The sequence below is a fragment of the Fragaria vesca genome, linkage group LG4 (genome assembly GCF_000184155.1).
Source record: "Fragaria vesca subsp. vesca linkage group LG4, FraVesHawaii_1.0, whole genome shotgun sequence".
Classification (NCBI taxonomy): Eukaryota; Viridiplantae; Streptophyta; class Magnoliopsida; order Rosales; family Rosaceae; genus Fragaria; species Fragaria vesca.
Genome location: NC_020494.1, coordinates 15135999 through 15148907, shown reverse-complemented (window position 1 = coordinate 15148907; position 12909 = coordinate 15135999). Strand labels below are relative to the sequence as shown.

General features: G+C 36.5%; 2 protein-coding genes across 2 annotated transcripts; one reads left to right on the top strand and one right to left on the bottom strand.

The window, feature by feature from the left end:
* Nucleotides 1-2922: 2922 nt before the first annotated feature.
* LOC101311561 (pto-interacting protein 1-like) lies at nucleotides 2923-6411 on the top strand. The gene is made up of 8 exons (XM_004297034.1): nucleotides 2923-3126; nucleotides 3754-3846; nucleotides 4097-4341; nucleotides 4435-4561; nucleotides 5002-5275; nucleotides 5432-5564; nucleotides 5645-5731; nucleotides 5857-6411. Exons 2-8 carry the CDS (start codon nucleotides 3765-3767, stop codon nucleotides 5971-5973), a joined length of 1065 nt encoding a protein of 354 aa, XP_004297082.1. The 5' UTR covers nucleotides 2923-3126; nucleotides 3754-3764; the 3' UTR covers nucleotides 5974-6411.
* A 107-nt stretch (nucleotides 6412-6518) lies between these two features.
* On the bottom strand, nucleotides 6519-10950 carry LOC101311270 (probable receptor-like protein kinase At5g18500-like). Its single transcript, XM_004297033.1, has 8 exons — nucleotides 10212-10950; nucleotides 8730-9389; nucleotides 8507-8611; nucleotides 8136-8258; nucleotides 7859-8029; nucleotides 7600-7729; nucleotides 7221-7433; nucleotides 6519-6968 (listed from the first exon to the last, which is right to left on the bottom strand). The coding sequence occupies exons 2-8, from the start codon at nucleotides 9365-9367 to the stop codon at nucleotides 6843-6845; spliced, it is 1506 nt and encodes a 501-aa protein (XP_004297081.1). The 5' UTR covers nucleotides 9368-9389; nucleotides 10212-10950; the 3' UTR covers nucleotides 6519-6842.
* Nucleotides 10951-12909: the final 1959 nt, after the last annotated feature.

Below are 12909 nucleotides of genomic sequence, written 5' to 3'. Positions count from 1 at the left end.
TTATTATTTAGTGGTGCTTATAAAACTAATCCCAATTAAGTTGTTCTTATTAGGGTCTCAAATTTCTTTGTTTCCGGTGCAATAGGAATCATGATATGATGGACTTAGAAACTCTTTGTCCACATATTACACATTGAAATGATTAACATAAACTCTTGTCTTCACAAACGCTCTTATGTAATATGGTATTATGGTTAGAGGATTAACATCAATTTTTGAAACGGTATAGGAGTTGGACTATCATATTTTTCTTGATCTCTTTCGTATGTGTCAATATATACGTACCGAACCAAGTATACTATATAAATTAAAACAGCAAAACAACAAAAAGCAAAAGAAATATTGAATTACAAAATTGAAAACGAACGACGCCGTTCTTGGAAGTTGGAACAAAGAATGCCTAGATCCAGTTCATGTGCCTTTGAGGCTTTGACCACTCTGTATGTCGCATATTCCTAGAACATGACCACACTAAAGAAGATGAGTTCACCACCTTGAGATGGATTTGCTACCTCTAGCCAAGAGTAAAATATCTAAAATATCCTTAATATTTTCTTAAAATTTCTGTTTTTTATAATTACCAATATTAATTTTTATATCTTTTCGATATTTTATATTTAGTCTATTTTTGGTTAAATATACAACTTTTAGATAAAATTTGGTAAAATTTCCATCGATATTCGATATTATCTCGATATATCCATCGAGATTTTTTTTTTCGAACCATCGAAATTTTCATGATCGTCGATATTTTACTCCTTGCCTCTAGCCCATTGCATCACCCATAATTGACAAATATTCAGCTAGGTAATCTTCATGATTCAAAACCAAGGACTAAAATCATCGGTTGTGAGAGCAAGCGGCCTCGCATTTCAGAATTTTTTTACCCTTCTTTTTTTTGGTTTACAACCCTTCAACCAAATAGAACCATTTATTTACCCCTTAAACCTGGCTTTTTAAACGTTAACGTTGACCACTATGATCTATCTGTTACAAAAGGTGTATGTGGTCACCTGAATTGCTGTGATCGGATTGGAGGATCTTATATAGAGAAAATACCTATTTAATACTAATTTGGTCCCATTTTAGTCCATTTTTCCCTTGTATATTGTATCTCTAGTTCTCTACTACTATAAAAGGAAGCCCTCAAAAGTTTCACCAAATTATGTTCTTCTTAAATTATCTTTATTGTGCTTGATTAAAAAAATTACATAAATTGGACATTATAGTAAAAAGAAAAAAGAAAATAAAATATCAAAAATAGAGTAGATTATTGTGGAAATTGTGAAGTTAAGAGTTCTAACTGCAACAAAAAACTTCTTTGCAACAAGAAACTCACCACTACCCACTGACTTCATAAAAATAAAAAACAGCTACAAATGAGAAAAGAAAAAAGTAACCACCTACTAACGATATCTTCTACATGTGAGTTTCGCGGGTATAAATACTAATATATATAAAAAGAGCGTGGCCCTCAATCGCGTCAGTGAAAAGTCTTTTTACTCATCTCCGTGCTACTTTTTCAATCTTTGTCTTTTTCAGTCTCTAAACAAAGTCCTGACTATATAAAAGCCTGCTGTCTTTGTCTGCCAACTTCGCCCAACCACTCGTCGGGCCGCTGAATTGGGCTTGGAGTTTGCTTTTGGGCCCAAGTTGGGCTAAAGGTTGGCTTTGGGCTCACTTTGGACTCCCAAGTGACCACATCTAGTTTCCATTCCGGCACGATCAGGGCCTCATCACCCTTGTTCAAGTCGTTATCGAAGAGACGTCATCTCCGACAAATGCCAGTGTGACCTCTGCAGTAAACGATAACATTCGGCAAACCCAAATACGACTCCGTACATTGTGCACAATTAAGATCTTTTGAAGAAAAAAAAATTATAAAAAAAAAAACTGTTCGGTTCCATTTCAGAATGGTGTAACTCTTAAAAATTTGTTTTTAAGTTTTCTTATCTGTAATTTTAGACATGCACGACCAATGTAATTTTCCGAACAATGAAGTGAGACCCTCCACAAATTCAAGGGTCAAACTTGGTACAAGATTAGAAGAACCAAAAACCCGAGACATCCGTGCATGAGCAGCAAGCAGGGTAGTATTTTCACATCAGAAATTTATTTGCATACACTCACTTGGGATGACACAAGAGGTGCAAATAAAAATGTAAAGAAGAGTTACAAACAAAGGACATGAAGACTTGAAGAGGGTTTATTGGATCTGGGATGAACATAGATGCAAAATTATGAGAGAACAGAGAATTAGGGACACCCTTGCAACTCAAAGTTCCATTCAAAACCATTGAATATATGATGATGACTAAAGAACTCACATGTGCATAGTAGGAGACAGAGGCCAAGGACATGAGCAAAGAATTAGGAATAATTGCCCAGCTTTCCATAATTGGATCGTTAATTTTATTAATACATAGTACCAAAAACAAAGTTGTTGTCCATCATAATATATAGTAATCACATACAAGTTGGAGTTTACACCATAAGCCAACCACTTCCAGCAACTAAACACCCTTTTTTTCCACTCTGTTGTTCTGTTGTTGTCAAAGTTATTAAGTTATGACATTTTCTTCTTGGAAATTTTTTCTCTAATCTTTGAGGTTTGAAGCGATTATGCTTGTAAAATGTCACAGGCTTGAGATTTACAATAAGTGATCTCCACAATTATTAACAGATGCTTCTAGCTCTATTACTGAACGGAAATACGTATCTTAGTGCGGAACTCATAAAAGAAAAAATTTGTTATTTGAAAAGGAAAAATGTGCTTTTAACAGTAAGAAAAAGTAAAAAAAAACCTGAGATGGTAAAAGTTTACAAAATCTTGCTTGGGTTGGGTGGTTTTGACAGTTACCAAGTTGGTTGAAGATGAAGGAAGACTTTATTACAAAGTAAAGTGAAAAACGCAAATATCTCAAGGCTGTCTTGTTCCCTTTACATATTAGTCAATGAAGGAAAACAGACACAGAACGCTTCTTCCTATTTGCATGTCATCCTGCTTTTAACTGCTGACTCAGACCCTTCTTCCTCTGCGAAACCAAAGCCTGCTTCACTTTCCTCACTTCAATCCAACACTTGTAGTCAAAACCCAATTCCCAGAACCATCTGAACACACCAAAGGTGAGATCTTTCTTCTCTTTGAATACTGTTCTCTCTGTTTGTTTGCATACAGACCCTGAATTTGGTTTGCTGCTTATCATGTCTTGAGTTTGTACTTGGATGCATCTTTTGCATTTGTGACTTGTTTTACTTGTTGATTGTTTTGTGTATGCTTTTTGTTGATGGAAGAGAAGCATGGAGGAACCAAAAAAGTCGGATTTTGTGTTGTGTAGTTGTTTTATGAAAATGTGTGAGAATTCTGAATTCCAAACTTTGATCAAGTATTGAACTTGTTGATGGATTTGAGTTTTTAGATGAAGATTTCCTTTTCTTATTGTTTTGGGTCATTGGCAAGCCTGACATGTATAGTTAAAGGAAGAAACTGGGTGAAGTATTTTTCATGTTTTGATTATGTACATAAAAGGGGATTCAAACTAAGTTTTGTGTGTGTATATATATATTTTTTTTCCGTGACATCGCTACTGGAAGTTATTGCAAATGACTTTGCTTCTAGTCAAAGCCTCTTGATTTGATTGAGAATTTAGACCACTATCAGATTGACCTTGTACATGATCCCTTTAAGAATGTTATCATGCACTGTTTATCTGAGAAAATGGTAATAATTGATCTTCAACTGCTTTTTTTCAGAAGATAATATCATGGGCTGCTTCAGTTGTTGTGTACAAGATGATACCAATACAGCTGCGGATCATGGACTATTTGTACCGCATGGCTCAGCAGGTAAGTCATTATATTGGAGGGTTTATAGCTTTATATTAGGGGGGTGACGTGCAGGTTGTGAAGCCACTCTTTCACATTTCATTGGCTTGAGTGTTGAGGAACATATATTGTTCCATATTTTAGTAAATTTGCAAGCTTTTGATCACGAGTGCGTTGGAAGTTATCACCCTTTTTTTTTTATCTCTGTTTAGCTGTTAGTCATTTGTGGCTTCTTATTTGATTGATACAAAACTACATGATTATACTCTAGGCAATGGCTACCATCCCAGAGAAGCTGCACAGAGGGATACTCAGATTGTTAATATACAACCCATTGCTGTTGCTGCCATTCCAGTAGATGAATTGAAAGATCTGACTGATAATTTTGGCACGAAGGCCTTAATTGGTGAGGGTTCATATGGAAGAGTATATTACGGTGTTCTTAAAAGTGGGCCTGCTGCTGCTATTAAAAAGCTGGATGCCAGTAAACAACCACACCAAGAATTTTTGTCACAGGTTAGTTCTATGGTAATGCTTCTTGTTTGGTATTTGAATATGGTATGCAATTTTATTTTTATTTTCTCTAAAGCTTGGAGCGTATTTTTATAGGTCTCCATGGTATCAAGACTAAAACATGAAAATGTTGTTGAGCTTGTTGGTTATTGTATTGATGGCCCTCTGCGTCTCCTTGCCTATGAGTATGCTCCTAATGGGTCCCTTCATGATATTCTTCATGGTAAGTGATATTGTCCAATGCTATTCGAACGTCATATATTGTCAACGTACCACTGTTTCCTCTTGTTTGAATTTGTGTATACCCTCCTTTAATCTTGAAATTCGAGAGGAGCACACGATTCACTTTTTCTAAAATTGACTAAAATTGCATGTTTGCTGAGATTTTTATGTTTTGAAAATTTTGATTGATTAATAGAAGTTTTAGAGTCGCTGTGATGATAACTTAGTGTACAATGAAGCCTAGTGCTTTTAGTGAGCACAAGTGCTTTCTACCTCTTGCTTTTTGCATGTCTCATAAACTAGACTCTACTAAACTAGTTGTTTGGCCTCTTAAAAGTGCTCTTAGGTGGTATATCCATATATTTCTTCTGAAGTTGATTGTATGATATATTCCTTCTCCTCTCTAATAATAAAACTTTGTTCCTTAATCTGGCGCTTCAGGACGGAAAGGTGTCAAAGGGTCAGTTCCAGGTCCAGTTCTGTCATGGACACAAAGGGTTAAAATCGCGGTTGGAGCAGCAAGAGGACTTGAATATCTACATGAAAAGGCTCAGCCCCATATAATCCATCGTGATATTAAGTCCTGCAATATATTGCTTTTTGAAGATGACATTGCAAAGATTGCTGATTTTGATCTGTCAAATCAAGCCCCTGATATGGCAGCTCGTCTTCATTCCACTCGTGTTCTTGGGACATTTGGTTATCATGCTCCAGAGTAAGTTCTTCCTTGATGTGCTTATGAAATCACTTCATGTATGCTCAAAATTATGATGTGGCATATTCTCTCTTGCAATTGCCATTTGATAGTAGACACCTTAAAAGACACTGAAACTGCGCGTAATTCTTTTATATGATTTTGAATGGTTGGCAGGTATGCAATGACTGGACAGTTGAGTTCAAAAAGTGACGTCTACAGCTTTGGTGTTGTCTTGCTTGAACTCCTAACTGGCCGTAAACCTGTTGATCATACATTGCCACGTGGCCAACAGAGCCTTGTGACTTGGGTACTAATTTCATTCTAGTTCTTCTTTGTTGATCCTTGCATTTTTCATTCAAGCTGATTTTATGGCTTTGATTCTATTAGGCTACACCTAAACTGAGTGAGGACAAGGTGAAGCAGTGCGCTGATGCTAGACTCAATGGTGATTACCCTCCCAAGGCAGTTGCAAAGGTAATGGGGAACACACACATACTTAAATACACATGATTTGTTCTGTTCGGATCTTTAATACTGTATGATGAAAATTAATAAATCTTGGTGGTACTGAGCTTTTTATTTGTATGTGTTTGAACCAGTTGGCTGCTGTTGCTGCCTTGTGCGTCCAATATGAAGCTGATTTTCGGCCAAACATGAGCATTGTGGTCAAGGCTCTACAGCCTCTATTGAATGCTCGGTCTGGTCCTGCCCATTGAAACAAGAAACTTGTGTATTCCCCAACTTGTCAATCTGTCTAGCGGACAATATTTGTTGCCAGCTTTAACATAGTTCTGTAGAGATCATGTACTATCATATTACTCCTATCAGTCATCAAAGCCTTCAACATTGTTATTCACATTGATTCGACTACAGATTTGGCCTTGCTTATTCGACAGCGCTGCATCAGACCATACTAAATTGTCTATTTTTAAAAAATCAGCATGTAAGTTGATGGCCGTAGAAGCTTTACAGATTCTGAAACAAGTGAATCATTTAATAGCAAAACATAGTATGCTGAGTCTGTGACCTTTTTAATAGAAATCCTTTATTTTGAGGTTATGAAGTTGTTCAGGTCATGGATCTGAAGAAACCTTCCCGTGCTTAACATGAATTCGAGTCACATGATCTGCAACCTCAGCCTTCATATCCACATCACATGCAACCCTCACATGAAGTTGGCAATTGTATGGCATTTCTATGGTTTTTATTTTCCTTCAGCATTGTTTGACAAGCAACTTCGGGGAATGCTAACAATATATGTAAACTTTGTCTCCAAATCTTTTCCTTCAACAAAGGGCAAAACATACAAATATCTCATGAACTACAATCACCTGAGAGCAAAAACAAAGAAAAATCCGAACTGTACACCCCGAGTAGCCAAGATGTCCCTTCTATCGCAACTCGATACACAATCATCATCTCTCCAATATCTATAAGTAGGTTTATATATTTAATAGGGAAAAAAAATTCCTCTTTCTGCTTCATTTCCCTCATCTCAGGCAGGTCCAAGAGTATGAATGCTCGACAAGAACGTAACATGTTTGCTTGTACTCCCCTGTGATTTATCATTGATTTGTCCAATTGCCTATGTTCGATTGTTTTTTTTGGTGTCGGCCCTTGTATCTGGATTGTCACTCCTGTCTGTATCAGAATTCTCTTTCTGAGACTCGCCCTCCACATTGCTTGCTTGACTCTTTCGGCGTCTTCGATCCTACCAAGTCACAGTAGATAAATCAACTTATGAACTCTTCTAGTAAAGCTTAGAAGTATAAAGATGGAAAGTCGGTACCAAAAAGCAAAAACCCAAGGACAGAAGGACTCTAAATAAAAACATTATGTTTCACATTGTAAGTAAGGTCTGCTCTCATTGTTTGTCCATTATTTCCATGGTGGAAAGTAAAAACTCAGAAACATGGCAAATAATCAGGCCCTTGTGAGTTTAAATATAATTTCACAAACATACCTCTCGAAGTACAGGATATTCCTCGGATTCAAGCATGCGAACAACTTGACCCATCTTTGGTCTTTTATCAGAATCAGGATCTACACACCTCAATGCAGTCAAGAGGGCTCGTTTAAGGGCGCTTGTCGATGGCCTGGTCTCAATATTTGGATCCACCACCTCCTCTGAACGCCGACTTCCAACCATCATCTTGAGCCAGTCTACCAAATTTACCTGCATCAGCCACCCAATGGGTTTCAGAATAACCGTGACTACCGACTAAAATATAACAGAAATAAAGTGCATTAATTTCATAATATCAAAGTTCTCACTTTCACATTTCAAAAGGAAACAGAACAAAAAAAGTTCTCACTTGAAAAAAGTAACATTTATTGTATACCTCTTGTGCTTGCCGACCATAATCCACTGGATCTCTTCCAGTAATTGCTTCCAAAATCACAACCCCAAAGCTATAAACGTCACTCTTCTCATTTAAAAGGCCAGAATTGGCATATTCGGGGGCCACATATCTGAAATAAAGTAGGGAAAGGAACATATGAGATTTTCATGCCTCTTAACTTGTGGCAATAATTCCTACCAATATAAAAAATCTTCGAACAAATAGTCTGCAAGTAGTTGGTCAGTAAAGAGTTACTAACCCGAAGGTACCCATAACTCTAGTCGTGATATGGCTCTTTCCAGCCATTAGCATCTTTGCCAGACCAAAGTCAGATATCTTAGCATTGAAGTCATCATCAAGCAAGATATTACTTGATTTGATATCTCGATGCACTACTTTTGGCTCAATGGCCTCATGCAAATAAGCCAGCCTGCAACACAGAAATGATTCAGATGGAGATAATCGACAAAGGCAAAACAATTTTTTTGATGGGAAACAAAGACAACCAATTCAAAATAAGGGGCATGCAGACTTACGCTTTAGCAGTGCCAAGGAGAACTTTCATGCGCGCCTCCCATGTTAGATATCCATGATGTCGCATAGCTCCATGAAGCCATTGCTCCAAATTTCCATTGTTGACATACTCATAAACCAGCATCCTGAAATAACACGGGTTTAATTTGTTATCAGGGCCATAATGTCTCATGTAAAAAACTAAACCACTTCTCTCGGTATCGGCTCCCTCGCTCTCTCTCTCAAACAAATTGAATTTGCATGTATATAGGTATATTGAACATGCATATCAGTTTGAATTCATTATATAGATATATGACCAAAAGTACCTATAAATATGTCATATGAGATGCTACAGTGAATATTATGATAATAAAATTAAAAAAGATGGTACCTATGGGTGCCTTCGATGCAGTATCCCAGAAGGCGAACCAAGTTTTTGTGTCTCACATGCCCAATAGCCTCAACTTCCACTCTAAATTCCTTCTCTGCTTGTCCTCTGCGATATGAGTGAATAAAAAAAAAACATATGTTATGACCAAAAATCACAAAACTATAATAAAAAAGCAAATTTAGAAGAACAGAAAAATAAGGAGCTAGTGAAACAATCATCTTACAGGTTGTTGAGTAGCTTCTTCACAGCCACAGGAGTTCCATTAATCAGATTACCGCGATAAACAACTCCATATCCACCCTCACCAATGACATTTTCCTTCGAAAACCGGTTTGTTGCAAATTCAAGATCCCTTAGTGTAAACCAGTGACCCCAACCAAGGTGAGAGAACTCGGGTAGACCACAAAGAGGTGAAGGGGCAGTTATAGGATGTGAAGATGGCTTCTGCGCATAAACTGACCCTGCACCACTCTCATCTCCAGATTGAGAGCCAACATTTTCCTTCTCTGTTTTGTTAAATGAGCCTGATCGACTGCTACTATCTCCATTTTTATGAATCAAAACTTTCTCTGATTCTCTGTCACTGAATTTCTCATTAAGGGTGAGGAAAGCACCACGGTGGTTATTCGCTGAAGCTTGATCGACCCTAATCTCTTTGATTTCCCTTGAAACATTTGGAATTTGGTTAAGAGGAAGCATGTCATTCGACTTTCTGGATTTCTTTCGTGAAGTAAGACAAATTGATAGCACCAGTAGAATCATCACAATAAATACTCCCACAAGGATCCCTGTTAATACCCAAACTTTTAAGCCAAAAACAAATGTCTTCTTGGCCAGTTCAGCATTAAGATCAGATGCCATTTCTTTGCCGATATAAAGCTCCCTGCAAAGATCAAAGCAAAACAGATAAGAAACTCCCAATTTTGTACTCAAGATCCAACGGTTTCATTTTCAGCATTTTGTTCACGAGTTTAATTGCTCATGCCACTAATGTTTCATCTCCTTCAAGTTCATATTCAGAGAAACTTAGAAGCCCAAGTTCTACACAGTAATGCCAATGAATTTTTCCCTTACAAACATAAATATGCATATCCATAAATCAAAGCATAAGTACAACAACGAAAGCAGTGACTGAGACCATCAATCAAACAAACTGTAGAGAGGGAAAGAACCAAAGCAATACCTCAGAGAGAGCAGAAACCAAAGTGATTAGGCAAACAGACTCAACCCCAATATGAAATCTCCCAAAGACAACCCGGATGGAAATTGGCACACAGCAAAGCACAAACCAAAGGAAAAGCAAGAAAAATGCTTAAAGTTTTCTCCTTTCAGCCGTACTACCATCATAACTAACTAGTACATTTTCTGTAAACATTTCACATTAGCCAATACACATACAACCACTAAAGACTAAAACTTTGATCACTTTGTTCCAAAGCAAACCAGCAGTACTGTAGAAACTTACTACCCTAAATAACACCCATTGGCTTAGTCCAGTCCAGTTCTACATTACCATATAAAAGTTAAAATGTGATGAGATTTTCAATATCTATGCTAGACAACAACAACAACAGAAACAGTAAATATTTCCAGGTTTTCACTTCCTTTTATCTTCCTGATATAGAAGAAAAAACTTATCCAACAGTAACAAGGAATTAACCAAACACTAAGAGCTCCAGATACTGAAAGCTTTCAAAATTGATACCTTTCCTTAAACTGAAACTGAAAGCTCTCCTCAGCCTCCTCCACAGGTAAGAACCAAAATCAAACCCCTAGATCTCTTTCACTGAAAGAACCCAGAAAGAACCCAACTTGGAAATGAGGCACTTTCCACACACCCAAATCAACCCCATTGCCAAAAATCTCCAAAAGACAAAATGTGATATCTTGGGCTCAGCTTTCTGGGTTTTCCCAATTGGGCAAATGGGTACCTGAATCAAAGCTCAGACAGACCGCACAACACTGTCTCTGTTATTGAGAAACTCACAAAGCACAGAGCCTAATGTATGTGTGTTTGTGCAGAGTCCAAGGAGAATGGAGAAGAGAGGAGAGAGAGGCACATGTAATTCTGGGAGGAGCAAATGGAGGTGGTGGTGGGGTTAATAAGAGAAGAAGGGGTGGAGTTGTCAGTGGTAGGTATTGAGGCAAATGCCCTTCCTTCCTTCACATACAGTAAAACACAAGCATCAGAAATTTTCAAGCTTTCTTTGCTGTTTCTTCAAATTTCTCTCTTTTTATTTGTTTAGTGATTTTCTTAACTCACTATAGGGATGTCTAAATGTGGTCCGAGGGTGACAGATAATCAGAAAATCACAGCAATATTAAAGAAAAACAAGACCCTGTTTGGGGTTTGTTAGTCAAACATCTAATTTGGATTAGTAAAATATAAAAGTGATTTCTGATTATGATTATAGGGGGGACAAGTGATCAGTGTGCTCTTGAAGGAAATGGTAAACACAAAATTTGTGAGATTAAAAAAGGTTGAAAGGTCTAACGAAGACACAGACCAGCAAATTAACCAAAACAAAAAACAAAAAACAAAAACCAATCCTACGCCCTCACAATGAGAATTTACTCATTTTCATGAAAATGTGCAATTCCACTCAAGAGTTTTGTGAGTTTCTATTTTCATTTGTTTATTGAGGTTGAGATATCCAAGTTTAGTAGGTTGGAATAGTCAAGGAAACAGACTGGACCCCAAACCAATTTTTATAGGACAGAATACCCATATCAACCCCTTGTTCATATTCTGGATTTTATAATATTTGAACTCAGAGGAAAATGTGATCTGCTGTATGGGCATCATGAAGACCACACCACCCACTTCTTTGGAGGTACTTCTGCATTTGGAGAATCTTACTTAACTGAAGTAATGTGTTCAGAGGAAGATCTTTAACAGCAAAAACAAAAACTCTATGAATACATTATTGTTTATATTCTCATCTTATTACGAGTTATTATACACTCTACGGAATACATAATAGATTTTATAATCTCAAAGAGTTTTCTAACATTTTAGAAAAAAAAAAGAAAAAAAAAAGAGTTTTCTAACATAACAAAGAAGTTGGATAACTAAGATTTAGGAATAACATATGCATGTGCCTAACATATTCAACTAGGATGAACTGAATTCTTACTAGCTAGGTTGCTTGATTGGTCTACAGCAGGCTTGCAAAGAGAACATGCTCTAGGTTAGAATCAGATAACAATCATAACGACTATGTCATATTACATCATAGGCCTTGGTGTTCATACTCCATTATCTTGATCAGCTCTCCCTGCTCTACAGTCCTAGGGCATGACTTCACATGCTACTCATGTTGACCATTTATTGTTTTTGTTGAGCTTAACCTATGTATGCTGCAATCTTGAGGTCTCAAACTCACCAATATCATCTATTGCAATACTTCATTATGAAAGAGAGCTCATGCCTACAATTTACTGCTGCAGTTGAGTCCCTATATTCATCATGGTTTTAAGATAGTCTGTGTTTGTGTGTATATGTATCAATGGTATCATGATGAAGGTATGCCGGTATGGAAGTACCAAACATTATAATTGGCAATTCTTCTCATGATAGGAGCTATTGAAAAACCAAAACTAAATTATCAATCCACTCTAATAATTTAACTTCTAAATACAAAATTACTCGTATGAATTTCAAACTTTAGAAGTTACATGAAAATTCGATAAATCTCAAGTTTTGTTTTAATAAATTAATGACACGTTTACTTACTTGGAATAAATTTATTTGGAATGGGAGATGGAAAAAATGGAAGACGGAATGAAATAGTATGTGAAGATTTCAATTTCATTGAGTTGTTTACTTATCACATAGAATTGGAATATGAATGAAACTAGGAAAATGCTTAAGACACCAAAAATGGAAAAAATGGAAGACGGAATGAAATAGTATGTGAAGATTTCAATTTCATTGAGTTGTTTACTTATCACATAGAATTGGAATATGAATGAAACTAGGAAAATGCTTAAGACACCAAAAATTTATACCAAAACTCTATCCCAAATGATGTGGCACTACCACATCATCTCCTACATGGATTAATTTCCATAATTTATTTTTCAGTTATATATATCATTACAAACTTCCAATAGTAAAATATTTTCTTCTGCTAATTCGTGTGCTATACTCAACACTCAACCAAGTTTATGTGTGAAAGAATTATAGCAATTATGCTCCCTCACTGAAGAAAGATTTCATGGTGTGAGTAACTCTTATTGTTAAATGATTTAATTAGAGGTTTGTTCCAAGTCCAATTGGAGATGGCTTCTTCATATCAGGTTATTAACCTTATTCATGAACGTACGTCAGGTATTATATATGGACAAACAATCTAACAATTTGCTTAGTACAAATCCCACAAGCTTCATATAATTACACA